The sequence below is a fragment of the Trachurus trachurus genome (genome assembly GCF_905171665.1).
Source record: "Trachurus trachurus genome assembly, chromosome: 2".
In the NCBI taxonomy this organism is placed as follows: domain Eukaryota; kingdom Metazoa; phylum Chordata; class Actinopteri; order Carangiformes; family Carangidae; genus Trachurus; species Trachurus trachurus.
In genome coordinates, this window is record NC_139914.1 from 2,486,404 (window position 1) to 2,514,339 (window position 27,936).

General features: G+C 41.2%; 2 protein-coding genes across 2 annotated transcripts; both read right to left on the minus strand.

Annotated features, from left to right (window-relative positions):
• Positions 1 to 13,196: 13,196 nt before the first annotated feature.
• Positions 13,197 to 20,236, minus strand: LOC310997451 (uncharacterized protein; the record flags this gene model as incomplete). Its single annotated transcript, XM_083987152.1, has 11 exons — positions 13,197 to 14,332; positions 14,556 to 14,732; positions 14,827 to 14,910; positions 15,223 to 15,492; positions 15,588 to 15,890; positions 15,974 to 16,231; positions 16,367 to 16,615; positions 16,705 to 16,959; positions 17,058 to 17,321; positions 18,321 to 18,767; positions 19,947 to 20,236. The coding sequence occupies 10 exons, from the start codon at positions 20,234 to 20,236 to the stop codon at positions 14,669 to 14,671; spliced, it is 2,484 nt and encodes an 827-aa protein (XP_083843278.1). The 3' UTR covers positions 13,197 to 14,332; positions 14,556 to 14,668.
• A 3,915-nt stretch (positions 20,237 to 24,151) lies between these two features.
• LOC310997459 (nucleotide-binding oligomerization domain-containing protein 1-like) lies at positions 24,152 to 27,791 on the minus strand (the record flags this gene model as incomplete). The annotated part of the gene is made up of 5 exons (XM_083987163.1): positions 24,152 to 24,159; positions 24,246 to 24,388; positions 25,170 to 25,424; positions 25,582 to 27,226; positions 27,401 to 27,791. 5 exons carry the CDS (start codon positions 27,789 to 27,791, stop codon positions 24,152 to 24,154), a joined length of 2,442 nt encoding a protein of 813 aa, XP_083843289.1.
• Between the last annotated feature and the right edge of the window lie 145 nt (positions 27,792 to 27,936).

Consider the following 27,936-nt stretch of genomic DNA (forward strand, 5'->3'; position numbering starts at 1 on the left):
GATCTTACTTCAGGTTACTTATTTTCATTTACAAACAACTTTACATTGTTTAACCTTGATCCCATCGGTTTGTGCCATGTGCTTCACTGGTAAGTCGGCCATCTTGTAGACCAGGCCATGTGGCTGCAGGTCTTCGTTCCAAGCAGCAGTACACCAGACTTGACTCAGTCAAAGTGCTCTTGGTTGAAACAAACACCTGCAGCCACATGGCCTGGTCTACAAGATGGCCGACTCACCCAGTGAAGCACATGGCACAAACCAGGAATGGGATCAAGGTTAAACAATGTAAAGTTGTTTGTAAATGAAAAAAGTACAAAATAAAAACCAAACCTGAAGTAAAGACGTAAGATCCATGGCCCTCCTGGAGTACGTCACCTCATGGGAGTGTCAAATACATAAACAATAAAACAAGCAATAAGGCAAGATGCAATAAATTGTTTATATACACTGCTCAAAGAAATAAAGGGAACACTTAAACAACACATCTTAGATCTCAATTAATGAAATATTGCAGTTTAAAATCGTCATTCAATATATAACATACAATTATCAATGTAAATCAAAATTATCACCCCAGGTTGATTTCACACGGGTGTGATATACTTGGAGTTACAATGTGTTGTTTAAGTGTTCCCTTTATTTTTTGAGCAGTGTATATAAAAGATACAAAACTTTAAATGTAAAATACATGTATTGTTGACCATAACTTTAGTATGTACAGTTACAATCAGGTCATATACAAACCTATATATACTAATGAGGTGAACCCCAGAAAAACAAACTAGCATTAATGACAAATAAAGAAATGCTCTTACTGCTGTGTAGACAGTCAGTCAGCTCCTCCTGCTTCATCTTCAGTGTGATGTTCACAAACACCTCTGACTCTCCACCTGGGACAACACATACACAAAAACATTTAGTCACACTCATCCTGACATTTAGAAATGTTTGAGCTGCAACACTTCAGCTACAAATCACACTTACATTGTGTTTTCTCCAGAAACATTGAGGTGGCTCACTCCTGGCTCCAGATGGTGGTTTGGCGCCATCTGCTGGTCAGAGTATAGAATTACACCAGGTTAGTTTTAAATGACAGAAAACCAGTTTACATTGAAAACATGAATAAAGTTGACAAACACTTTCTTATTATAATTTGCACACTGACACTATGCGGATAAAAAACTAATATTAAAGATTGTAGGCTGGAGAAAAAAATTGCAGCAAATATTGTGTTAAAAATAAAGGGTTTTACATAAAGTGGCTGTAGTTTTTACTTTTTACTACAATGTAAAACAACAACAACTAGAACTAGACTAACTAGAGTGGTCACCCATTCTGTGGCCAGTGGCCACTCCAAAACAAAAAGCACAAAGCAAACAACCAATCCAGCCTGTCTGCATGAACACACTAACATACATCTCCACTGTTAGAGCACAAAGTCTGGTCTGGTTCTCACCTCTCCTCCTTCACACTCAATAAAAACCACATCAGACAACACAGTTTGTAACTAAATAAAGCCACACGCGCTGTCACCATATACTCCACAGGAAATTAAGTAAAGAAAACACAGAGAGAAGTGAGGTCTATGTATGACAGTGGAAAAGTACAAGACACGTATAAGCAAAGTGTAGCCTAAATAAGATCCTCCTGAGACTGGATCACAGGAGGACAGCTAGATAGACATTTAATACACTGCTCAAAAAAATAAAGGGAACACTTAAACAACACATTGTAACTCCAAGTAAATCACACCTGTGTGAAATCAACCTGGGATGATAATTTTGATTTACATTGATAATTTTTATGTTATTTTGTTCTCAACACACTCTACTATATATTAAATAACGATTTTAAACTGCAATATTTCATTAATTGAGATCTTAGATGTGTTGTTTAAGTGTTCCCTTTATTTTTTTGAGCAGTGTATTACAGTACATGTAGAAATATATACAGTTGTGTTCAAAATAATAGCAGTCCGACATCACTAGCAAGATAAATCACTGATTTGGTTAGAATTTCAACTTTTTTTTTTTTCACCTTTTTCTAGAAGGTTTAGTAAAGGTATAGAAAACCAACAGAACCAACAGGCATGACGTGCATGCTGCTGATTCTGTGAAACTGAATCATTTACTGAAAGGGGCGTGTTCAAAAAAATAGCAGTGCCAGGTTCAATTATTGAGGTCATTGATTATGTGAAAAAAAATCGGTGTTAAACAGGTGGCCCTTATTCAAGGATCAAGGCAACTGATGCTGCATATGCTGGCTGTGCATTTGTCCTTGAAAAACAGAGTAAAATGGGTTGTTCAAGACACTGTTCAGAAGAAGAGCATTCTTTGAATAAGAAATTAATAAAAGAGGGGAAAACCTATAAAGAAGTGCAGAAAATGATAGGCTGTTCAGCTAAAATGATATCAAACGCTTTAAAATGGCAGCCAAAACCAGAAAGGCGAGGAAGAAAAAGAAAAACGACTATTCGAAGGGATCGGAGAATAACCAAAATGGCAAAGGCTCAGCCAATGATCAGCTCCAGGAGGATCAAAGAAGATCTAAGATTGCCTGTGAGTACTGTAACAATCAGACAACGTCTATGTGAAGCCAAGCTACCACCAAGAAGCCCCCGCAACATAGTGCGAATTACAGGGGGGTTTGGGGGGGTTTGACCCCCCTAATTACGACTGCGACCCCCCTAAAAGAGGTACAAATAACAGATAGGGGGGGTTGAAACATTTATCTTTCTTATTAGTAATCTTAAATACTACAATATACAGTATTTCCATAGTCATGCCAGGAAGATGCTTGTAGTAAAATTTCAAACACCCCTAGTGGACTAAACCATTTCATTGCCTGAATCTGCGTGTGTCACTATGAACCCGAGATACCGGGACTGAGTCCAGGTGTTTCATTCCTGTGTGGAGTTTAACATGTGAACCCGAGAGTAGAGCTTCAGAACCAGAACCAGCAGGTCCACGGACAGTCCTGGAAGAACTTTTACCTGAACCAGAACCAGAACCTGAGCCAGAATCTGAACCAGAATCTGGACCTAAATCAGAATCTGAACCAGAACCTGAACCGGGGACTGAGGCCAGGTGTTTCGTTCCTGTTTGGAGTTTAACATGTGAACCCGAGATACCGGGAATGAGTCCAGGTGCGCTGTGTAAAATGTTGGCCCCCCCAATTGTCATTGTATAATTCGCACTCTGCCCCGCAAAGTCCCATTGTTTAAAAAAAATACATGTAATGAAGCGGTTACAATTTGCCAAATAACACATTGACTGACCTAAAAAGAAATGGCGTAATATTTTGTGGACTGATGAGAGTAAGATTGTTCTTTTTGGGTCTAAGGGCCACAGACAGTTTGTCAGACGTCATTCAAGCCACAGTACACAGTGAAGACCCCCACCCCCCCACAAGCATGGTGGTGCAAGCATCATGATATGGGGATGTTTCTCGTACTATGGTGTTGGTCCTATTTATCGCATACCAGGGATCATGGATCAGTTTGAGTACACCAGAATACTGGAAGTAGTCATGTTGTCGTATACTGAAGAGGAAATGACCCGAAACAAGACAATGACCCCAAACACACCAGCAAGCGTGTAAAGAAAGATGTCAACACTGCTATTTTTTTGAACATTATATTTCTTGACTTTCTGTAAAATATTATCAAATTAAATTACTTTTTCCAATTTTCTTGGTTTGAAATAGAATGTGCAGTGTCCCCAATGCAGTTGTGTTCCTTAAAATACAATTTATTTGAAGAATTTTGAGGTTTGCTCACCTTTTTAAACACACTGCTATTATTATGAACATAACTGTATATGTAAGTTAACCTTTCTGACATCAAAACACTGAAGCAACTTTATAAGACACGACAACATGTTTCACTAACACATCCAGCTAGTGATTCGAGCCAAATGAAGCGGAAGTGTCGGCGGCTGCAGCTTCAGCGGTGCATCATCACTTTCGGGGCAACAACTGTGTCAAAGTGGTTCAGTGCTTCAGAAAGCTTCGGTTTCACCACCACTACATCCAGCTCTTTACAACACTCTAGTTCACACATTTACATTGGTCATAAACGGAGCTAAACAGACACACAGCTGAAAGCTAACACTGCTGTTGCTATGGACACGGAGCGGCTTGTAACGTCTCTTTCTACGTGTTCACGTCTCTGTAGCTCCTCGACCAACTTTTCTTTTCATTTGTGAAGGTTTTATCGCACTTACAGTGACTTTTAGCGAAGTTCTCGTAGACTCCGGTGGTCGGTTGTCTGCTTACTGCATGGATGAGCCATGCTTTCTTAACCGGAAGTGGTTGAAGCTGCAGCTTCACCAGCGCCGCCTGGCGGTGAGGAGCATAGGCAGCTGATGACCCAGCTGTGTGGACCAGGACCGATCACATGGATAAAAACAGGATAAATTAACTGGAACAGAAACAAATACAAAGTATCCCTGCTGGTGTTTCCATGTTAGCCTATTTAAAAGCACAATAGGACAGAACCCAACATTATCTATATATGTGCTTTATTTCAAGAAGAAGTTGTATCAGTTCCGTGTGTAGTCACTTATTGGAATAACTAACTCTAATTCAGTAAACAACCTTGACTGGAAGAACCAGCTAGATATATGATAAATAATAGAATAAAAGAAGTATCGTTCAAAATAATGCACAGAATTAATTTACCCTTCTAAAGTCTTCTTTTCACAACGTTTAAAATGTCACAATACAAGTTGCTCTTTTTGTTTGGGATGGCGGGTTCGATCCCCAGGGGGGGGCAGTGAGAGATGAAGTAGGCTGGTTACAGTGATGCATGAGAAGTGAGTAAATAAGTGGGATTTCATTTACTTTATTACTTAATAATACAATAATAGTTAATAATAGTTCTTACTTTAGTTTTTTTTAGGGACACATAAGTCGGGTCGGGACCGGTTGGGTCAGGTCATTAGTCGGTAACGCTCTTGTCCGGCCTTCTTCTGTCCGACCGTTGGGGCTTGGTACCCATCGTCGTGGTGGGGGGGAGGGGGGGGGGGGGGGGGGGGGACTGCTCTCTCTTGAGTCCATAGCCAGAGCAAGACCCACTACACCAGCGCTGGATCTGAGATGAGATGTGTTGGAACTTGTACTGACTCGTACGGCTGCACAACAACATACATAACAAAAGCTGTGCATGGCTTCGAACACGCAACGTCTGTGTTGACAGGCAAGTAACCGATCCACTGCCCCAACCACTGGATGTGGTTCCTAATGTGTTGGAACTTGTACTGACTCGTACTGTTGCACAGCACCACATATAAACCATGCACAAAGCAAAAGCAGCACATGGACTTCATCCTGCGACCTTCACGTTGAATAACATGAGTAAACCCACTGTGCCACCAGGTCACCAACAGCTCCAGGTGTGAACATGTGGACTTTGTACTGCAGAGTGATTGAATGTTTTTGGTGATATATATATATATATATATATATATATATATATATATATATATATATATATATATATATATATATATATATATATATATATATATATATATATATATATATATATATATATAAATAAAAGCTCCAATAGCATAAATCACACCTCACAGCTGCTGCTATTGGAGCTTATATATATGGAGCTTATATATATATATATATATATATATATATATATATATATATCAAGGGCGCCGGAATGGGGGGGGCCAAGGGGCCATTGGCCCCCCCACTTTACGCCCCTGCCCTGCTCTGCCGGTCGTTGATCACCATAGGCCGCTATCCCGGTTTCAATAATTCCCCCGGTCCCACCCACATCAAATGAAATAAACCAGTAAAACATAGAAGAATCTTTCATTTTAAATCAAATCTAATGCTACTCTGTCTGTAGTGCAGCCCAGTAAATAGTCCCAATTCAAGTCTCTCCGGCTATATGGTGCTCACGTGAATGCACAGCTGAACGGAGCTTCTCCAGCTTCCCTCGTCGGGGTCCGCCCGCTATTCAGACATCCCGCTATTCCGACATGTCACTATTTAGACATCCCACTATTACGACATCCCTCTATCTAGACATGCCGGTAGTCCGACACTTTTTGATACCGCTATTCTGACACGTCTTTTCTTTTTTTTTTCTTCTTTTTTTACAGCTGCGATACCCAGGCGCGTCTCTCTCTCTCTTTTCTTTTCAGCATGTCTATCACTGGTTTGATGAGGGAGTGATGTTCTTAATCTCAACAACTCAGCTATCAAGTCACAAACAAAACTGACACATATGATAAACAAACAGAACTATGCTGCAGTTTGTTTGTCAAGTTAACCTGTCACCTTCAGCACCACGGACAGCGCCGCGGATGAGCCGCGGAGCTGCAGCTGTGAGCGTCTGGGCTCTGGGCTTAAGGCCTGGGGCCTCATTTATCAAAACTGTAAGTAAGCAGTGTAAAACTGCTGCTACTAAATGTTTTGCTTAGGCCTACGGTGAAAAGACAGCCCAAAATATTTACACCTTTTTCAGATCTATCAAACTGTGCGTGCACAACTCTGCACCTCAACTTTGATAACTGGATCCAAGAATGGTGCGCAGTTGCGCACGTGAACACACCTCCGTCCCCGGAATGCCTACACAACCATATATGGTCAGCACGTGCATATTAATTAGCCATGTGCGCTCTGTGGAGCGACAACAAAGTGACAACGAAGACAACGGGCGGAGGGAGGGGGAAAGAAAGCGAGATACATGGCATTGGGCAATAAATCAGGCAAAAACCTCCCAAATCTCAACAAAAGGGAGCAGAAAAAAGAATAATCTTATGTAATCTGCCCCTTTATTCCAGACAATCTTTTTTTTCTTCTTTTACCTATGTTAAAACAATGTAAAGCAGCAGGATAAACTCAGGTGACAGAATAATAACAGTCTCAGTAGCTGCAGATCAGTGTGCGCTGCTGCCGGTGTGTTTTTAAACTTGGAGGGTTTGCTTTTTCTTCTCTAATAGGCCTATGTATTTGTGTATGAGAAACAGTGTCTCAGATGAAAAAATAAAAATAAATCAGAAGGACACGTCTGACTATAACGTAATCAATCAATGTCGGAAAAGCGGAATGTTTGAAAAATAGTAAAGTGCCGCTACTCCGACAATGAAAAAAAAAATGTCGGAATAGTGGGACGCTTAAAAAATAATGTTAATGCCGCTATTCCGACAATTAGAAGTCAATGTCGAAATAGCGGCATGTCTGAATAGCAGCATGTAACCTCCGTCGTCCTCCCTCCGCTTATTATCACCTTCACCTTCGTCACCTTCTCATCCTGTAGGCTTCATCCACAAACACTGTGGACCTAGTGCACCATCTCAGAAAGTGCAACTTCTGCTCTGCCGGTGAGCGAAGGGAAGTTTACTTTGAAAAAATGCGAGGAAAAGATTAATTAACCTGACGTGTTAATAGCCTAGTTCAGCTTTGGTGATAAATGCCTTTAGTTATTATCAATACCAGGTGATTTACAGTTGTTACAGCTGTTTCACCTGGAGATGACGTAGCCTACACACCCACAGAGACAGGTGATGAACCGGACTACAGCGGCGATAGATTTATGACGTTACGTAATTCAATAATCAATATTAACGAGGGCGAGTATGGTGACTGCTTATTTCCAGCATGTCACTGTCTGTTTACAGAATCAACATCTAGCTCATTCCTAAAGTTTGTGATGTGTGTGTGGAGCGGTCGAGCGGACCTGCTGACAGATGTGCAGCTGACAGCCATGACATCACTAGACCTGAGCCACCAGCTGATCCTCCCTCGCGCACGTCCTGAGGACGGGACAAAGTCTCCTGGATATTATTTTTTCTTTTCCTTTATTCATTTCTAACTGGCTTGTTTTGCCAGTAAAAACCATAACTTGTGAGAAAAAGAAGAAATGCGCGAAAACAACAAAATTGAAACATTGTAACCACAGCTGGCCCGAGTGGTCTATAACAGCGGTCCATATGAAGCGAGCACAGTCACGGACTGAGACAAAGTTATTTAGCTACATAAAGTCCAAACGTCTGTCTTAGCAGGCGTTGTCCTTAAGCATTGTTCCTATTATTAAAACATGAATGACAAGAAAAGAGGTGAAAAGTAGCCGCTGCAGACTGATGCGCCACAGACCTGAGTGCTCATAAACTTACAGTTACAGTAGGCTACTTCGGCTTTTACAAAGGCTGATTTTCTGCTTGATCCATGATGATTAATTTACCTACAGAAAATCTAAATGCATGGTAAAAGTAACATTATAGCCTACTAATATTTTAGAGATCTCAAATTCACAAATGATGTTTTCTATTATTAAAATTCTGATTAAAAAAATTGGGTCAGGTCGGACCACGGGCTTCTTTTATTTTTTTATTTTTGCCGTGGTCCAGCCGAGAGACTGCTCGTGAGTCTGGCTGCATCAGGTCCAGGCTTCAACACCTGGGATCGGACCGGGTCGGGTCGTTGAGAACCTAGCAGTTTATAGAAACTGCTCAAAGAGGTGTAGTATTCACAACATTTTATTTACTCAAACCGGCAGCCAGACCAGCACAGGAGACCGGAGTACAGGGCTTTCTTTTTTTTCTCTTCTTTTTTTTGATAAATTACGGTATCATGAGGGTCTGGGAGACGCTGGCGGAGGAGGGGGGGGGATTACGCATTATGCTGGTATTACGCATCACGGCCGGACGCTACAATATGACTATTGCACCGACAGTGAGTGTGTAAATCTATGCCCCGTAACAACCCAACCTCCATGGCCCCCCCACCTCTAAAATGAATCCGGCGCCGCTGATATATATATATATATATATATATATATATATATATATATATATATATATATATATATATATATATATATATATATATATATATATATATATATAAGACTGAAATATAAACATAAATCACACCTCACAGCTGCTGCTATTGGATCTTATCAATGTTTAAAAACAAAAAAAATTATATCTCACACACACCCAAAGAAATAAATTAAATGTCTCAGCATGTTGTCATATCGTGTAGTGTTTGAATGTAGGATAGGATGATCTTTCATTTTAAATCCCTGAATCCTTGCTCTTCCTGTTTGAATGTGTCAAACATTTAATTTAATGAAGTTTTCTTCTTTTTATCTCTTCAATAAATCTTTATAGACAAAGGCAGTTATTAATTAACAAGTCAGCGAGGGGCCAGCGGGGGCATATTCAAATAAATACAGTGAATAAAAAGCATAAATTAAATGTTTTGACAGCTTTCTTATGATTTGAGTCCCAGGTTGTTTGATGCACAAACATCAAGGCAGAAAAGAAGCGCACTTTTATTGAGAAAACCGTGTGGTGCAGTACCGCTGTTTCACCGCAAGAGGGCAGCATACAGAGTAAAGACAGACACAATATAGCATGGATGTACTTCCGGAACTCTTTCAAAATAAAATAAAAATGGCGACTCGACGGGCCGTGGCTTTACCTCAACTTTGTCCAGTGAAATGAGTGATTTGTAGCCGTGGTGGTGGTGCTGGGGGGTCTCGGGGGGGTACAGCTGTCCGAGCAAGAGAGCCAGAAGTTGGATTGGTCCCGGGGAGCGCAGCTGTCCGAGGATGAGACCCGGGAGTTGGAGCTGCTAACGGGCTACGTTGCTATCGGTTGATATCCGCTGAAATGTGAGAACGTTACGACCGTATCACATTCTTCCAGGGTTAAATAAATAAAGCGTCTACTTCTGAAGCTGTTCCTCGTCTAAACCACTATGTGAAAGGTCGCAGTACTTGTCGTTACCTGACCGTAAAGTTAGGGCGGTCGAAGTTATTTTATATTTAGAAAGCGAGTGGCGACTTCCGTTTGTGGCCTTATGTAACTTCTCTAGCTTGACGCTACGGTGCGATGCAGTTCCCCGTTGTGACCAGCAGAGGGCAGCAGACACAACGTGTTTCAATGGGTTGGATGAATTGTATTTTTAAATCCCTGAATTCTTGATCTTCTTTTTTTAAATGTATCAACAGACATTACATTTTATGATTATTTTTGTTTAATCTCTTCAATAAATCTTTATTGACAATAATAATTTCAGTACAAAGGCAGTTATTAATGTAGGCTCAAGCTGACAGCTGCAGGGAGGAAAGATACTACTACGAATATGAACAACTGTATTAATCCCCAAATCATGTACGTATATCAATATATATAATACTGTACACTGCTATATATCACTCTAGATGATTATTAATACTGTAAACCACTGTGCACAGCTGTTAATTAACTGCAGTAAAGCCCAGAAGACGCTGTTTTAATGTGTTTGCAGTGAGCTGCAGTTATCTAAAGTCACCACAGGGTGGCGATCAAGAGCCACTGTCCTGTTATATCAGCTTCTCAACAGTTTTATATGGAAGAAAATTAATAGTAGACTGAAATATAAACATAAATCACACCTCACAGCTGCTGCTATTGGATCTTATCAATGTTTAAAAACAAAATGTTGTAATCCGGATTAGAACCAAGTACCTCTCTCTCCCGGTCCCTCCAAAAACTAAAGAAACTCATTTTAAGATCTTAAATGATATTTACCCTTGTAATGATTTTCTTAGAAAAAGGTTTAATGTGGAATGTAATAATTGTAATTTCTGTGACCTAGATATTGAAACTCTTGAACATGTATTTTTTGAATGTCATTGTATTAGAACTTTTTGGGGATTTTTTCAAACCTGGACCTCAGAAAAGGACGCTCAAGCACCGATCCTAAATTTCAACACTATTAAAATAGGGGTTTTGATGCAGGATAAAAAAAGAGATATGCTATATAACACTTTAATTATTTTGGCGAAATATTTTATCCATAGATGTAGATTTCCAAACAGCACACCACTGTTTTTAATTTTTTTTGAATGAGATATTTATTTTCAAAAAGTCCTTAAAACATATCAAAACGAAACAAGCCTTATGTGTTTATGAAAAATTGACTACTTTAATTCCTGACTAACTCTGACTGTGTATTTTTTATTTAATTATTTATTTTTTTCATTTGTGGTTATTTTTGTATTATCTGCTTGGTCATGTTGGCCACATGTTGAAAGAAATGTTTTGAATTTTGTGTATTTTGGCTACATATTGACGGATATATTTTGAATTGTGTCTATGTTATGCCGGATTTTGTTAATAAAAATTTGAGATTGGAAAAAAAAAGAAGTTTAAAAACAAAAAAAATTATATCTCACACACACCAAAAGAAAGAAATTAAATGTCTCAGCATGTTGTCATATCGTGTAGTGTTTGAATGTAGGATAGGATGAGCTTTCATTTTAAATCCCTGAATCCTTGCTCTTCCTGTTTGAATGTGTCAACAAACATTTAATTTAATGAAGTGTTCTTCTTTTTATCTCTTCAATAAATCTTTATTGACAAAGGCAGTTATTAAGTCAGCGCGGGCCAGGGGACTTATTGAAATAAATAAATACAGTGAATAAAAAGCACAAATTAAATGTTTTGACAGCTTTCCTATGATTTGAGTCACAGGTTGTTTAGATGCACTCATCAGTTTCCCTCTGGGATTGACACAAAAACAGGCAGGAGGCAGAAAAGAAGTGCACTTTTATTGAGAAAACCGTGTGGTGCAGTACCGCTGTTTCACCGCCAGAGGGTAGCATACAGAGTAAAGACAGACACAATATAGCATGGATGTACTTCCGGAACTCTTTCAAAAATAAAATAAAAATGACGCCCGCGGCGGGATGTGGCTTTACCTCAACTTTGTCCAGTGAAATGAGTGATTTGTAGCCGTGGTGATGGTCCTGGGGGGTCCCGGGGGTACAGCTGTCCGAGCAAGAGAGCCAGAAGTTGGATTGGTCCCGGGGAGCGCAGCTGTCCGAGGATGAGACCCGGGAGTTGGAGCTGCTAACGGGCTATGTTGCTATCGGTTGATATCCGCTGAAATTTGAGCACGTTACGACCGTATCACATTCTGCCAGGGTTCAATAAATAAAGCGTCTACTTCTGAAGCTGTTCCTCGTCTAAAACACTCTGTGAAAGGTCACAGTACTTATCGTTACCTGACCGTAAAGTTAGGGCGGTCGAAGTTATTTTTTATTTAGAAAGCGAGTGGCGACTTCCGCTTGTGGCCTTATGTAACTTCTCCAGCTTGAAGCTACGGTGCGATGCAGTTCCCCGTTGTGACCAGCAGAGGGCAGCAGACACAACGCGTTTCAATGGGTTGGATGAATTGTATTTTTAAATCCCTGAATTCTTGATCTTCTTTTTTAAATGTATCAACAGACATTTAATTTTATGATTTTTTTTTTTATCTCTTCAATAAATCTTTGACAATAATAATTTCAGTACAAAGGCAGTTATTAATGTAGGCTCAAACTGACAGCTGCAGGGAGGAAAGATACTACTACGAATATGAACAAATTACTGTATTAATCCCCAAATCATGTACGTATATCTATATATAATACTGTACACTGCTATGTATCACTCTAGATGATTATTAATACTAGATATTGTATTTAGGAACGAGTTGGAGTCAGGGATGAGCAGTGGTCCAGGTAGTGTCGAGGTGATGTCGTCAGCTGCCATACATCACAGCAAGGGTCAGTGGGATCCTCAACTCAGCCCAAAGCCTACTACGTCTCCATTTTCATTCTCTGCTCAGTGGAGTTGATGTGAGATACGTTCAACCTTTTAAAGAGATAGCATACCAAGGGTTTTGTCAGTTTTGTCAGGACTACAGATGGAAATTAGTGGCTCCGCTAAATCTGGTGCAGCCATCTTTTTATTGTCTCAATAATTAATGTCACTGCACACTGTCCTTTTTAAATAAATAAATGAAAAAATAAATCAAGTCAGTCACTACATACATTAGTGTTCAGACATGACTGACCTCAATGAGATTCAATCACAGCCCATATGGAGCCGTATTTCACTCTTGTATTTCCAGGTGCAATTAGAAGACTTTTATTTTATTCCATAATAGCAATGAAAGCCAATTGTTTCCAGCTTCAGGTGGTGTCTCACAAACACCTCTGAGGTGGAAGAAGCTTTAATGGGAAGACAATGACGCCATCTTGGATTCCAACACAGGCTGAGTTATCAAAGAGACATTAGTCAGAACTTCACCAGTGGACAGACAGCAGGCTCTGTGGGTCTTTATGGGATTTATTGACCATAACAAAGACAAAATCAAGAATTTTAAAATGATATTTACAGATGCAGGGCTCATTCACCACAAAATAATCAAGTTAAACAGGAAAATAATACTAATATTATTAATTTGGCCAATTTCATAACACATAACAGAATAGCTGCAGTCCCTGTTAAAATCCTGAGTCCATATCAAGAAACAAACAAAACAACAAAAAATTTCAAGACAAAACCTGAGCTTTTGTTTACATCAGTACATAAATGTCAAATGATCAGTCACAGAGCCATACTCAGGAACAAATAAGTCAAAATGTTTGAGGAGATTAATAACGCACCACATAAAGACCCTGTCCCTCTAATAAACGTTACATGTACACATTTCAATAAACATCTTCATTAAAAGCAAAATCTCTATGATGATAAAATACATAAAAAGTACCCAGTAAACAGTACACAATACGAGTACCGTACAGATTCAGACTGAATTCACATGGTCATGTTGAACAGTCTGACAGCAGAGGAGATAAAAGACTCAGACCAACGTTTACTCTGACGAGCTGGCTGGGCACAACGAGGCCCTGAAGGCAACAGTGAGAATTCATTTGCTAAAATATACTAAAAAATACTGTGACTTCCTCATGACCTGTTGCTCCCACAGAGAAGATAAATCTCTGTGTTTCATCTTGGAGCAGGTTTTCACAACCCTGTTAAGACTGTTCCTGTCCTTGAGTGACAGGTTGATAAACCAACAGATAAAAGAATACGTTTGAAGGCTTTCAATGAAGGACTGATAAAAACGACACAGAATCACTGGACTGACAGAAAAAGCCTCAGTGTTTACATCCCATTTAAGTTGGTCGTCACACACAGTGCCGAGGTATTTGAAGGAGCTGACCAATGTTGACTTGATGGTTCCCTCATCTCAGTTGATGGCAGGTTATGAGAAACTAACACATCTAATAAAACAACAACAATAGAAGCAATAAAAAGCTGTTGCTGCACATGTGCCTTGTATGTTGACTGTAGGGTGATGAGGTAATGATCAACAGGTAAACACAGACACTAGCTGAGTATGAGGTCAGTCCTGATCCAGACAAGTGGGATGCTGGGTGGAGTCAGCATCATGACTGAGGGTCCAGTTCTGTCTGAGTCTGACCAGTCCAGTTTGTTGTTGAAAGCTGCAGACGTCCAACATGTCCTCTCTGCACTGATGACTGAGGTTCACAGTAAACAAGGTATTTGAATGAGGACACGACTCTCTCCTGATCGTCTCTTACAGTACTTGACTATAAATGTTTCTCATATTTACATATTCCTGACGTACTGGAACTGAATGTGGGTTTCTCCTGATTGGAACTTAATTACAGTTCACAGGATACAAAACGACAGTTGTTCTCACTAACGGTAAAAAGATAAAGAAGAATGAGGCCAGTCGACCTGGTGAGTCTGATCTGAGCTGCTGTGGTTGTGACACTGCAGTGACGTTTCCTCTGCTCATCATCAGACTCTGGTCAACACTGACACACAGATCAGAGATGACGACTGCTTCATCACACTTCAAACTGCCTGTGTCTCTGGAAGGCTGCTCTGTCCACGATGCTGTTGTTGAAGAGTCTAGAAGGAAAACACAGAGCAGAGAGTGAACGTCACTCACTGACACACAACAACAAGTTGTCGACTCTGAACAAACTCAGTGATGTGAACTCACAGCACAGACTCCATGGACGGGTTGATGGAGACCAGCTGCAGCAACTGGACTGTAGACGCATCAGTGATGTTGTTGTGACTCAAACTGGAACACACACACACACACACACACACACACACACACACACACACACACACACACACACACACACACACACACACACACACACGCACACACACATACACAGTTCATATTTAAATGTCCAGAAACATTTGTCCACATGAGACACTGACAGGAATCTTCAGATGCTATAAACTAGAATAATGTTTGGATGCAGGATTATAATTATATTTCTGGATCTTTAATTTCACGTTAACTCCTGTTAATGTTGTTTTAATAAATATTTAAAGCCGACACTACATCACAGTGTTGTCACATGAACAGTGTGTCACTCACTCCAGGACTTGGACTTTGTGCAGATGTGTGGTGAGTGTGAGCAGCAGCTGGTCAGTGAGCCGACAGTGACTGAGGTCCAGCTCCTTCAGTCCTTCAGACCAGTCCAGCATCCGGCCCAGATCTGCACAGACACTCTGATCCAGATCCGTGTGACTGAGGTCCAGCTCTCCACCCAGGGCTCCACTCAGAGACACCGCCCGTGTCCTCGTGTCCCACTCAGAGATCTCAGGAACCAGGGACAGCAGGCGGAGGACGACAGCTTTACTGGCTCTGCAACACAAGCAACAGAGACAGACTGTCATGGTGCATGAACATGAAAGAGAAGCAGCTTCCTCTCTGGTTCAGCTCAGCGTGGGCTCTCTGACCTGAGGTGGACTTTGTGTAGGACAGGAAACAGCAGGTCCAGTCCGCTGTCGTCCACCTCACAGTCTCTCAGGTCCAGCTGAGCGTCCTGGCTGCTGCGTGTCAGGACGGAGGAGACGGCGCTGCAGTCCTCAGCAGTCAGACACAGAGTCTCAGGCTGGTCCTGCTCTGACAGATCCACTGAGAGGGAACAGGACAGATCCAACCTGTGCTGAGTGGCTCTCAGCAGCCGTGATGCTGCCTCCTGCTGGTCGCCACCGGCAACACAGCAGTGGATCAACCTCAGCAGCAGCTTCCTGTCAACACTGATACATACATCACTGTGTTAATGCATCTACAGGAAATACCACAGACTGATGATGGGATGGAGCTCGTCTGTTTGTCTGACCTGAGCTGAGAAACTCTGTCCAGAGAGAAGAGGATGGACTGTGTCTCCTCTGCTGGTATGGAGCTCCACATCAGGTTCAGTTGAACTCTGTCACTGTGTGTGAGGGTGAAGAGCAGAGCAGCACAGTCCTCTGAGTCCAGCTCTGTGCAGGTCAGGTTGATCACATGATCAAGTATTCTCAGTAAACTGGGTAAACTCTGTCTGGACTGAGTTTCATAGATGTGTCTGATGGAGGTCAACACGAAGCTGGGAGTGGACCTGGAAACACCACAACAGGGTTTAGATGTAGAGAAACAGCTGATGAAACAACAACAAGAACAGACATGACACAGAGGATCAACTGTTTGTCTGTGTCTGGTCAGAGGTCAAATCAAACATCAATAAACTGATCACCGTTTAATGATGATCCTGTCCAGGAAGGGAAGCAGCTGAGTGAAGTTCTCCTGTAAGAAGTGGTGTTTCCTCAGGTCCACAGTGAAGCTCTGAGCTGGTGAATGCTGCAGCAGATAGTGAAGAACATCCCAGTCCAGACAGAAGGAGCTCAGGTCTCCACCAGTCTTAGTCAAGGTGGACAACGTCAGGTCCTGGTCCTGGACTTCATGGAGGAAGGCCGGGAGCTGCTGGAGACTCTCTGCACTCAGTCTGTAGGTTCAACAAATACAACTAGTGAATACACAGTGTGTTACCACAGCAACTAGAGTGAATCTGTGAGACTCAGGAAAGACATTTACTTGACTGGTAGAGGACGGTGGTGAAGCAGCAGTGTAACCAGACACCGAGCAGGGACACAGAACTCAGTCAGGTCCAAACTCCTGACGTCCCAGTGTCTCAGCAGAGACGCCACGCCACCGACCACCTGCTGCACTTCTCTTTCTGACAGCTGGACTTCCTCAGAGACAAGAGACAGCTCCTCCAGAGACACGGGACAGACCAAGCTCCGTCTTCTTACACATCGACACAGCAGCAAGGCCACGTGATTGGACAGCCTGAGAGTCAAGAGACAGGACAGAGCAGCTCTCACATCAATAATACATCTTCAAAGAGGACAAGATGGCGTCATGGCAACAAGAGACAGTGATCATACTTCAGACTGTGCAGTCGTGTGGTGGATCTAAAGAGGAGGGAGACTCCTCTGACAGACACTTTACTGGGAGTCAGGGTGAGATCCACGTTAGAGGAACAACGTCTCAGAACCATCCCCACAGTCCTGCAGGTCTTCCTGTCTAACGCTCCTGTTAAGAGCAGGGTGAAGTCCAGGAGCTGCAGCAGAGAGACCAGCTGCTCCACATCCTCTCTGGACCGGACACAGATGGATGAACACACACTCTGGAAGAACTCAGGATCACAGCTGAAACACAACAGAACAGATCAACTGTGAACACACATGTACAGCACAATAACAGACTCACTGCACTACAATGTCATCCTTAAATAAATGTCTTACCATCTGTACATTTGGTGTTGGCTGTGAATAACATTACATTTAAAGACCATACATTGTCAAATAGTCACTCATCAACCTTTAACTCCACTGTTACTTTGTAAGAAACAGCTTTTTTTTTCTTTCACATCTTGTTATTGTTTTTTTTTTCCTTTCAAACATAGTACATCTGTTAATTTGTATACAATATTAACAGTGAGAGCACAATATGAACTCGAACCCCTTCCACCCTGTCAAGCCCTTATTTCCCATATACTGAGACCATACATTGTCACAATCTTGTATATATGAATGCAGAAAGGTAAATAATATATACAGGTACATATATATATATATATATATATATATATATATATATATATATATATATATATATATATACATATACACAAGCACACTGGAGCCGATTAACACAACTTTGCTGGAAGTAATAGGTAATGTTTACACTGAAATGGAGAAGAGGGAGTAACTGAAAGCAGGGATTGACTAGGAGTAAAGAATTTTCCTGTAATCATTTGTCGAGGTGAGTGAGATTTATATGACATGTGAGAGCAGATAGGATTGCAAGAATGATACCCTATTGTGTATTAAGACTTTTAAAGTGTTCGAGGAAAGGTCCCCACACATTCAAAAACTTTTTGTATGAGTTATGGATTGAGTAACAGATTTTCTCCAGGCTCAGGCAGGACATAATGTCCCCCAGCCATTGAGCATGGGTGGGCGGGGCAGCATCCCTCCATCTTAGTAGTACTGCTCGTCTGGCCAGAAGAGAAGCAAACAACAATACATGGTATTTATATGAAGTCAAATGAGAATCATCTCTTCTAGTTATGCCAAAGAGAGCAGAAACAGCTTTTTAAGGACACAGCTGGGTGGAAGAATCTTCATAATGTTTGTATGGTTTACCTGAGCTGTGAGATATAAGGCAGACACTGCAGAAAACTCCTCACTTCACTCTCTTCATCTGACCAGTCTGTCAGCTCCACTGGTTTCTTCTCTGGTTGGAGTTTCAGCACTTCCAGGAGGATGGAGGTCTTTCTCTCTGAGAGGTTTATGATCCAGACTGAAGGAGCTGACTGGAGAACTGAGTGTAATGCTGGAAGGACTCTCAGACCTGTTTTAGTCTCATGGTCCTTCACATGGGAGAAAAGATCCAGCAGGAAGTCACTCTGATATTCTGCATAATCATCATCATCCCTGTATCTGTCCGTCTGAGGGAAAAAACTGTATCTGCACACTGATGTTAACGTCTCCAGTATCTTCTCTCCTGTCTGATGTTCTCTCTCTGCTGCTGCACAGAACAGATTCACAAACAACTTGACTCCATCAGAGATGTCAGACAGTTCAGAGAAACTGGAAGAGAAGAACACATTGAATGAAGACGTCAGTATCAGAAACAGAGACACACAACACTGACATACAGGGAGTGGAGCTGCTAAAAGTCACTAAACAGCTGCTAATGAGCAAAACACAGTCACATCAATCAGCCTGAAACTCAACTAACAACCACTTTGACTGACCAACTTCACTACATGTTGAAGGAACCAGGGGGCTGCTGCACAAAACCAAGAGAGCTTTTATTAGGCTGCTGGAATTGTTACGTGTATTTCAAGACCGTTTTACCAACTGTTACATGAAGTTTGATGAATACTTTACATATATCATGAATAATATTATTAATAAATAGTTGATGATGATGAAAAGGTGCTTTTTTCTGTGGGGGGAAGGAGGGGCAGGAATCACTGCAGGGACATCTGAATAAAGGCACAGTTTCAATCAACTGTGATAATTATTATTAAACCATATTTAGTTTACATTATTAAACTCTGCTACACAAGTGTAAACCATTTATTTGGAAATAATGTTAAGTGACTCACTGAATTGTAATTATTACCTTTCACTGTTAGAAAGTTCATGTTTTTTAACTTTCACATTCAGTTGATGGGCTCATGACTGTCAGGCTTTTCTTCTATAACAGCAGCTGTATTTCTGAAATGAATCCATCACCTCCTGGTGAGTTTCCAGCAGCAGCAGCTGCTCGCTCAGTCAACAGTTTGCTGCAGCGTGTCTTTTCAGCTTCTCCATCAGTAAATCAGTGATCGATACCGTGGTCTGATTCAGAAAAATGTGGACGCGCTCTGATCTGAATCACTGACACCTGGTTTAACAAATCTGTGATCAAATCATCCTGGATCAGTAAATGTGCAACGGACTGAACCAGGATTCACTGAGGAGGCTTTGTCAAGTCAGACTTTATCACTTATCCTGGATATCTTAATTCAACCTTTGTGCAACAGGCCTCTGGAGCTGTGTCTCCTTTCTGCCCTGAGGAACTCTGGGTAATGTAGTCATCACTACGCTGTAGTGGCTGGAGTCACAATGTTCCCTCAGTAAAACTACACAGCATGATGTGATGTTCATGTGGACTGGTCAGTTCAACACTTCACCTTCAAACTAACAGTGAGCTGGTGGAGATGAAGAACACAGCTCCACTAATGGAAACTCAAGTCATGTTTAGTACAGTACATTTACCTGAGCTGTGAGATATAAGGCAGACACTGCAGAACACTCCTCACTTCACTCTCTTCATCTGACCAGACTGTCAGCTCCACTGGTTTCTTCTCTGGTTGGAGTTTCAGCACTTCCAGGAGGATGGAGGTCTTTGTCTCTGAGAGGTTTATGGTCCAGACTGAAGGAACTGACTGGAGAAGTGAGAGTAATGCTGGAAGGACTCTCAGACCTGTTTTAGTCTCATGGTCCTTCACATGGGAGAAAAGATCCAGCAGGAAGTCACACTGATATTTTATACCTTTGTATTTCATGTCTCTGTCACTCAGAGGGAATGATCTGTATCTGCACACTGATGTTAACGTCTCCAGTATCTTCTCTCCTGTCTGATGTTCTCTCTCTGCTGCTGCACAGAACAGATTCACCAACAACTTGACTCTATCAGAGACTTCAAACTCATCAGAGAAACTGGAAGAGAAGAAAACATTGAATGAAGACGTCAGTATCAGAAACAGAGACACACAACACTGACATACAGGGAGTGGAGCTGCTAAAAGTCACTAAACAGCTGCTAATGAGCAAAACACAGTCACATCAATCAGCCTAAAACTCAACTAACAACCACTTTGACTGACCAACTTCACTACATGTTGAAGGAACCAGGAATGTCAGACAACAGTGGTGGATCCTCCAATCACTGATCAATCAATTAGCTCCAAAGCCTGAAATACTGGACCTCCATTTACAACATCCATCATTCTGTTCAACTCTTTACAGATCAATAAAGTTGTAGTGACGCATCATCAGGATTCACACTGGTTTACTGTCACTTAATCATGATCTGTTGTATAATTTGAATAAAGCAAAAATGAATTTAAAAAATAAAGTTCAATCTTCTAATAGATTAATTCTGTTACCTGAGCTGTGAGATATAAGGCAGACACTGCAGAAAACTCCTCCCTTCACTCTCTTCACCTGACCACCCTGTCAGCTGCACTGGTTTCTTCTCTGGTTGGAGTTTCAGCACTTCCAGGAGGATGGAGGTCTTTCTCTCTGAGAGGTTTATGATCCAGACCGAAGGAACTGACTGGAGAACTGAGTGTAATGCTGGAAGGACTCTCAGACCTGTTTTAGTCTCATAGTCCTTCACATGGGAGAAAAGATCCAGCAGGAAACCACACTGGTATTCTGTATCTTTATCATCATAATCCAATTTCATGAATCCGAGCCTCAGAGGGAATCCTCTGTATCTGCACACTGATGTTAACGTCTCCAGTATCTTCTCTCCTGTCTGATGTTCTCTCTCTGCTGCTGCACAGAACAGATTCACAAACAACTTGACTCCATCAGAGACTTTAAACTCTTCAGGCAAACTGGAAGAGAAGAAAACATTGAATGAAGACGTCAGTATCAGAAACAGAGACACACAACACTGACATACAGGGAGTGGAGCTGCTAAAAGTCACTAAACAGCTGCTAATGAGCAAAACACAGTCACATCAATCAGCCTGAAACTCAACTAACAACCACTTTTACTGCGTATTTTGCTCCCCCCAACACTGGGTGACCATCAGGACAATGATTTAGGGGTCAAAAATGACCGAAATTCTCCTTTAACTTAACTCATCCTGGTGTTGTATAGGTTTAGTCAGCTGTCAGTCTGATCAGAGATCAGTGTGTTGTAGTTATTTCAGGGTCTCATTTTTATCAGTGCATTAAAACACCACAGATCCTCCATCATTCAGTGAAGAAGCCTCTTTTATTAGGCTGCTGGAATTGTTAAGTGTATTTCAAGACCGTTTTACCAACTGTTACATGACGTTTGATGAATACTTTACATATATCATGAATAATATTATTAATAAATAGTTGATGATGAAAAGGTGCTTTTTTCTGTGGGGGGAAGGAGGGGCAGGAATCACTGCAGGGACATCTGAATAAAGGCACAGTTTCAATCAACTGTGATAATTATTGTTAAAACATATTTAGTTTACATTATTAAACTCTGCTACACAAGTGTAAACCATTTATTTTGAAATAATGTTAAGTGACTCACTGAATTGTAATTATCACCTTTCACTGTTAGAAAGTTTATGTTTTTTAACTTTCACATTCAGTTGATGGGCTCATGGCTGTCAGGCTTTTTTTCTATAACAGCAGCTGTATTTCTGAAATGAATCCATCACCTCCTGGTGAGTTTCCAGCAGCAGCAGCTGCTCGCTCAGTCAACAGTTTGCTGCAGCGTGTCTTTTCAGCTTCTCCATCAGTAAATCAGTGATCGATACCGTGGTCTGTTTCAGAAAAATGTGGACGCGCTCTGATCTGAATCACCTGAGGGGTATGGGCTCTATGCACAGCTCCAGCACTTGCTGAATTTAAGGCAGGTCCTTCATTTCCTGTCTTACATTATTGGACACACTGATTAATCCAGGTGTGTCTGAGTAGTCACAATGGTCAGACACACCTGGATTAATCAGTTTGTCCAATAATGTAAGACAGGAAATGAAGGACCTGCCTTAAATTCAGCAAGTGCTGGAGCTGTGCATAGAGCCCATTGCACAAAAGTAGAATAAAGAAATCCAGGATGACTGAGCAAGCGCGGCTTGACCTAGTCTGCTCGGCGCATCCTGGCTTAATTGGTTGCACTAACGCTGAGCCAGGCTGAGGAGCAGCAGCTTGGTCAAGCCAGGTGTAACTAATTCTCTCGTCAGTAGACCACAGAAATTGATCACAGATTCACCGATGAGAGGACAGGTGTGGCTACTTTCCTCCAATCAACAGGAACTTAATGCTGACGTCAGTTGACTCACCTCTTAAAAAAAAAAAAAAAAAAAAAAAAGCACCGCTGTCGTAAAGCTCAGAGAGAGCGCAGCGGACAACTGCGGACTGATTGAATGATCCAAAACTATAATCACAACTCAAGTTCCTTTCACAAATGAACAGTTGTGCACTTTGCCTTAATGATGAGCAGTAGAAGTTGATTCATTGCACAAATTCATTATAATCTGAACGTACATAACAAGTAATACAAGTTCATACAGCAAAAGTGGCCAAAAGTGCAACAGGTGAAAATGAATTACCGGTAGGCTAAATATAAAAACATTATGCAGTCTGCTGCTTCAATAAATTGCTGATAACAATGTTCACATGAGGTGTATAAATTATTTGGAAGGTGGTTGCTCACAGACTCAATTTTATTCTCATTTTACTTCAACCAATATTTAGGCCAATATATTTTGTAACATATATTATAAAAAAATAAATCTATATGCCATTTTTGCTCCATTGCTTTTTATGAGAAGCCAGTGATGTATAGTGGTCATAGAAAATATCATAGATGGACACATTTGTAAATGTTTAGTTATAAATCAGGCCAATATGTACATAAGAACATGGAATAACTGTATGAAACACATTGATTTCTGATCAGAGTGACTGCTGACTTCACAACAGAATCAACTAAGCCTGGCTGTTAGCCTGGTCAGGAGCAGGCTAGCTGCAGAGAATAAATCGCCATAGTAACTTGACCAGGATAGATTTAGCCTGCTTTTGAACAACCGACTTGAGGCTAAATTCAGCCAGGATAACCAACATATCCCGGCTTAATCCCTGTTTTGTGCAATACCCCTCTGGTTTAACAAATCTGTGATCAAATCATCCTGGATCAGTAAATGTGCAACGGACTGAGCCAGGATTCACAGAGGAGGCTTTGTCAAGTCTGACTTTATCACTTATCCTGGATATCTTAATTCAACCTTTGTGCAACAGGCCTCTGGACTCTGGAGCCGTGTCTCCTTTCTGCCCTGAGGAACTCTGGGTAATGTAGTCATCACTACACTGTAGTGGCTGGAGTCACAATGTTCCCTCAGTAAAACTACACAGCATGATGTCATGTTCATGTGGACTGGTCAGTTCAACACTTCACCTTCAAACTAACAGTGAGCTGGTGGAGATGAAGAACACAGCTCCACTAATGGAAACTCAAGTCATGTTTAGTACAGTACATTTACCTGAGCTGTGAGATATAAGGCAGACACTGCAGAAAACTCCTCACTTCATTCTCTTCATCTGACCAGCCTGTCAGCTCCACTGGTTTCTTCTCTGGTTGGAGTTTCAGCACTTCCAGGAGGATGGAGGTCTTTCTCTCTGAGAGGTTTATGATCCAGACTGAAGGAACTGACTGGAGAACTGCGAGTAATGCTGGAAGGACTCTCAGACCTGTTTTAGTCTCATAGTCCTTCACATGGGAGAAAAGTTCCAGAAAGAAACTACGCTTATATTTTATATCATCATCATCATCATCACTCTCAGGATCCATGTTACCTAAATGTAAAATGTGTCTGCACATAGATGTCAACGTCTCCAGTATCTTCTCTCCTGTCTGATGTTCTATCTTTGCTGCTGCACAGAACAGATTCCCATAGACAGTGGTCTCTCCTGAAGGATCTGAGGACTGAGGCACAAAACTAAAACCACAAGCACAAGAAAATAAAAAAAACAACATAAAAGAGATGTATGTATGTTTTTAAACAAATATCAAACATGATTGTATGTACACAAATACGTTAACACAATTCTTAAATATATATGAAGTGAATCTGTGATCTAAATTTTAAACATTCATCCTACATATGGAGGCTCACCTCAGATCTCTCTGGTTCTACAAAGTCTAAATGTTGACTTCATTATTGTCATGAATATTACAAGTCACTCTGTCACACCTGATCACTGTGACGCCCTGTGACGTCCAACAGGCTCTAAACCTTTAACATGTGTTTTCAGTACAGAGCTCGACAAACAAAATGTTTATGAGTCATTAGTAATTCACTGCGTCATGATGTTTATAGACTTCATGAAAAAATATTGAACAGATCAATCAAGAATATAATTCATCTTTTCTTTCAGCCACATAAGAGCAGATTATGATGATGCTAATTGTTTTTGAATGGGTCTGACGGTGATTTTGCAAGTTTAGATGTCAAGTAAATGAACTGTGTCATCGTAACTAATTCAAGTGGACTTTCATTTATCCATCACGGCAAATTAAGCGCATCAATTATGTTTCCTGTTGAAATGCCTCAGTGGGTTAAAGCATTGGCTTAGCCACCTCTAAAAGCAGAATGTGTCACATTTTCAAATTATAAATGGATGGTCAACCCAAAACATATTTTCATTTGAACACAGACGTTTTCACTCAGTGATAAAAATGAAGATGTTTGTAATCATCATTAGACAGAGACCTCCTACCTGAGAGTGCTGATGTGGGGCAAAGCCTTTGAGAGGAACAGACACAGTCTGTGACAGACAGGATCTGGGTTCTCCCAGTAGAAGGAGACATCAAACTTTGTCTCAGCCTTCTGCAGGACGTTTACAGCTCTTTGAAAAAGCTGCTTTTTACCCTCAACTGGAAGGTGCAGCTGATTCCCAGCAAGGCCAAGTAACTTGACATGGTCCAACTGCCCTTCACTGAGAAGGATCAGTTTCCACAGCAACAGGTCACACCTACAATTAGAGCAAATATCAAGGACATATTGTAAGAGCAAAGTACAACATTAAAACAGTAACGAATGTCCTGTCCACTTTTATACTTTCTATCCTAAAGTAGAAATGTAGAGACCTGAGCAGCTGTTTGACACTCAGAGCTCATGCTCACCCGTACCATTGGACATTTTGACGGCATCCAATCAGTCGTCTCAGTCCTGGTTCTGATATCACAGCGTTTTCAAGGTCCAGCTGTATTTTCCTCTCCTTGGACTGAGTGACCACATAGGCCACAGCACAGCAGGAGTCTGGGTCCAGACTCCATCCACTGAGGTCCAGGCAGTAGTCCAGTTTGTCCAGAAGGTGGACGCATGCTTCAGGACATTGGGACTCATACAAGCACTGACACAAGAACAGTATGTCCACATCAGACCCACTGTCCTCAGCATCAGACTCGTCTTGCTCACGCAGACTTTGATGAAATGTGTTAATCATCTCCTTAAAGAACCAGTCAGACGTCTTCTTGAGCTCCTCAGCTGGAATCAGACACTCCATCAACCTCGGGTTCTTCTTATTCAACAACCTGCACATGAAGGGGATCAGATACTTCATGTGTTTCTTCTCTTTGGTCAGGCATTGCTGAAGAACTTCCCTGATTTTACCTGGCTGCTTGAGAAGCCACAGTGCAGCAAAAAACTCCTGCATGGTGTAATGGAGAAATGCATATGTGTTTTCTGTCTGGGTGGGACCAAATCTGATAACAAGTTGTCTCAGGAAGGAGAGGACACAGCTGTCTGTGCAGGAAACATCTGTCAAGTTCACAGTTCTTCCTTCAGTTGCATGAAAAGCAGCCTCAGCCAGAGACAGGATTTCACTCCCTGTCTTTCTGATGTGGACATCCAGATCCTTGGTTCTTATTGGTTTGTTGCTGTTCTTCTGAAGACAAAAACGAACGATGTTGATGTATATTTCAGTCACAGTGCAGGGCTGTGGAGAGTCTTGTGATGAACAGCTGGCAGACACCATCAGTGCATACATTGGGACGTGACAGAGAGAGAACAACTCCAAGTTGTCCAAGACCTTCTTGTGTTCTTCACCAAGTGTTGAGGTTAAGTATGTTTTAATGGACTGCTCACTGAAGCCTTTCACTTCCACTCTGACAAAGTCTTCAGAAAACAGCTCTTCATCTTCATCATCTGGTCTGCATGTCACTATGATCTTTGCTTCAGGTAGTAGGTCTTTCTGTACAAGTCTCTTCACCACAGATGAAGACAGATCTGTGACTCCATCAAAAATGATCGTCACATTGTCAGAGTTCTCCTTTATATCATTTAAAACCTCTTCTTTGTCCTTGTTTGGTTCACTGAACAAATTGAAAAGAAGTTCCTCCAGACTCACAGCCTTCATGAAGTCAGGTGTTTCTCTCATGTCAAAGTAAAACATGTAGTCCAACACCTTATCATCACTTTCTGCCCAGAGTTTCAACATTTCTTGTGTGACGGCCGTCTTCCCAATCCCTGCCTTACCAACCAAGACGATGTTTTTACCTTTTTTCAGAAGTTCACTGGGGGAGATTTCTGCTTTCTTCTCAGGGATGTATGTCCTCATCTTTTTATGGCGACTCATCTTACTTTTCTTGCCCTTCAGTTTCTTTATTTTAGATGAAGAAACATTTTCTTCTGTGTCTAATACAAGTGGTGTGTATGACAGCTCAGGCTTGTTGCTTCCTCCAAAGAGGTTTTTGTTTGCCGTCCAAAACTCATTTGATATTCTTTGTGCTTTTGACTTCAGCTTCTTCTGATAACTGTGGCACGACCTGGAACCTAAGACAACAGCACAGAAAGAAATGTACTGTGAGTTTGTTGCTTTTTTTTTTTACACACTCCTGCTTAAAAATGGATGAATATATGCACATAGATAGATAAAAGTGAATCAAACACAATGAGTACAACAGTGATAAATAATGAAATGTTAATTAGAACTCATAATCAGCATACCTTGTAAGTAGTTGTATGTAGTTTCTGGGTCATCATTAAAAGAAAAGCAGCTGATCCAGTGGTGCAGGTCAAATGTCTCGTCCTCAGGAGGAGCTTCACTCTTTCTCTCTGATGGGATGGGTGGTCTTTCTACGGTCCTATTCCTCATCAAGTCAATAATTCTCAGTAACTCGTAACAAGCTTCTTCTCCCTTCTTTATGACTTTGTACAGTATTTCTCTGTTCTTTTTCATGTAAGACTTCTCTGCCTCTATGTCGCAGACCTCTTCATCACCAAAAACTTTTAGCTCACACAGGTTATGTAAAATGACAGAGGGATACTTCAGTGCTCTCACAAGTTGGGGTACGGCCTGCCTGATGTACTCTACGGCACTCTGTGATGTACAAGCCATGTTGTGACTTCAATGATCTGGAAGATAAAATGTTAGAAATAAAATGTTGATTAAAACAATATTTAGTAGTAATATTAGTTGAAATCATTTACAGTAACTAACCCTTTTTGCAGGACTGCCTAAAGACTATATAGTAATTCAACAT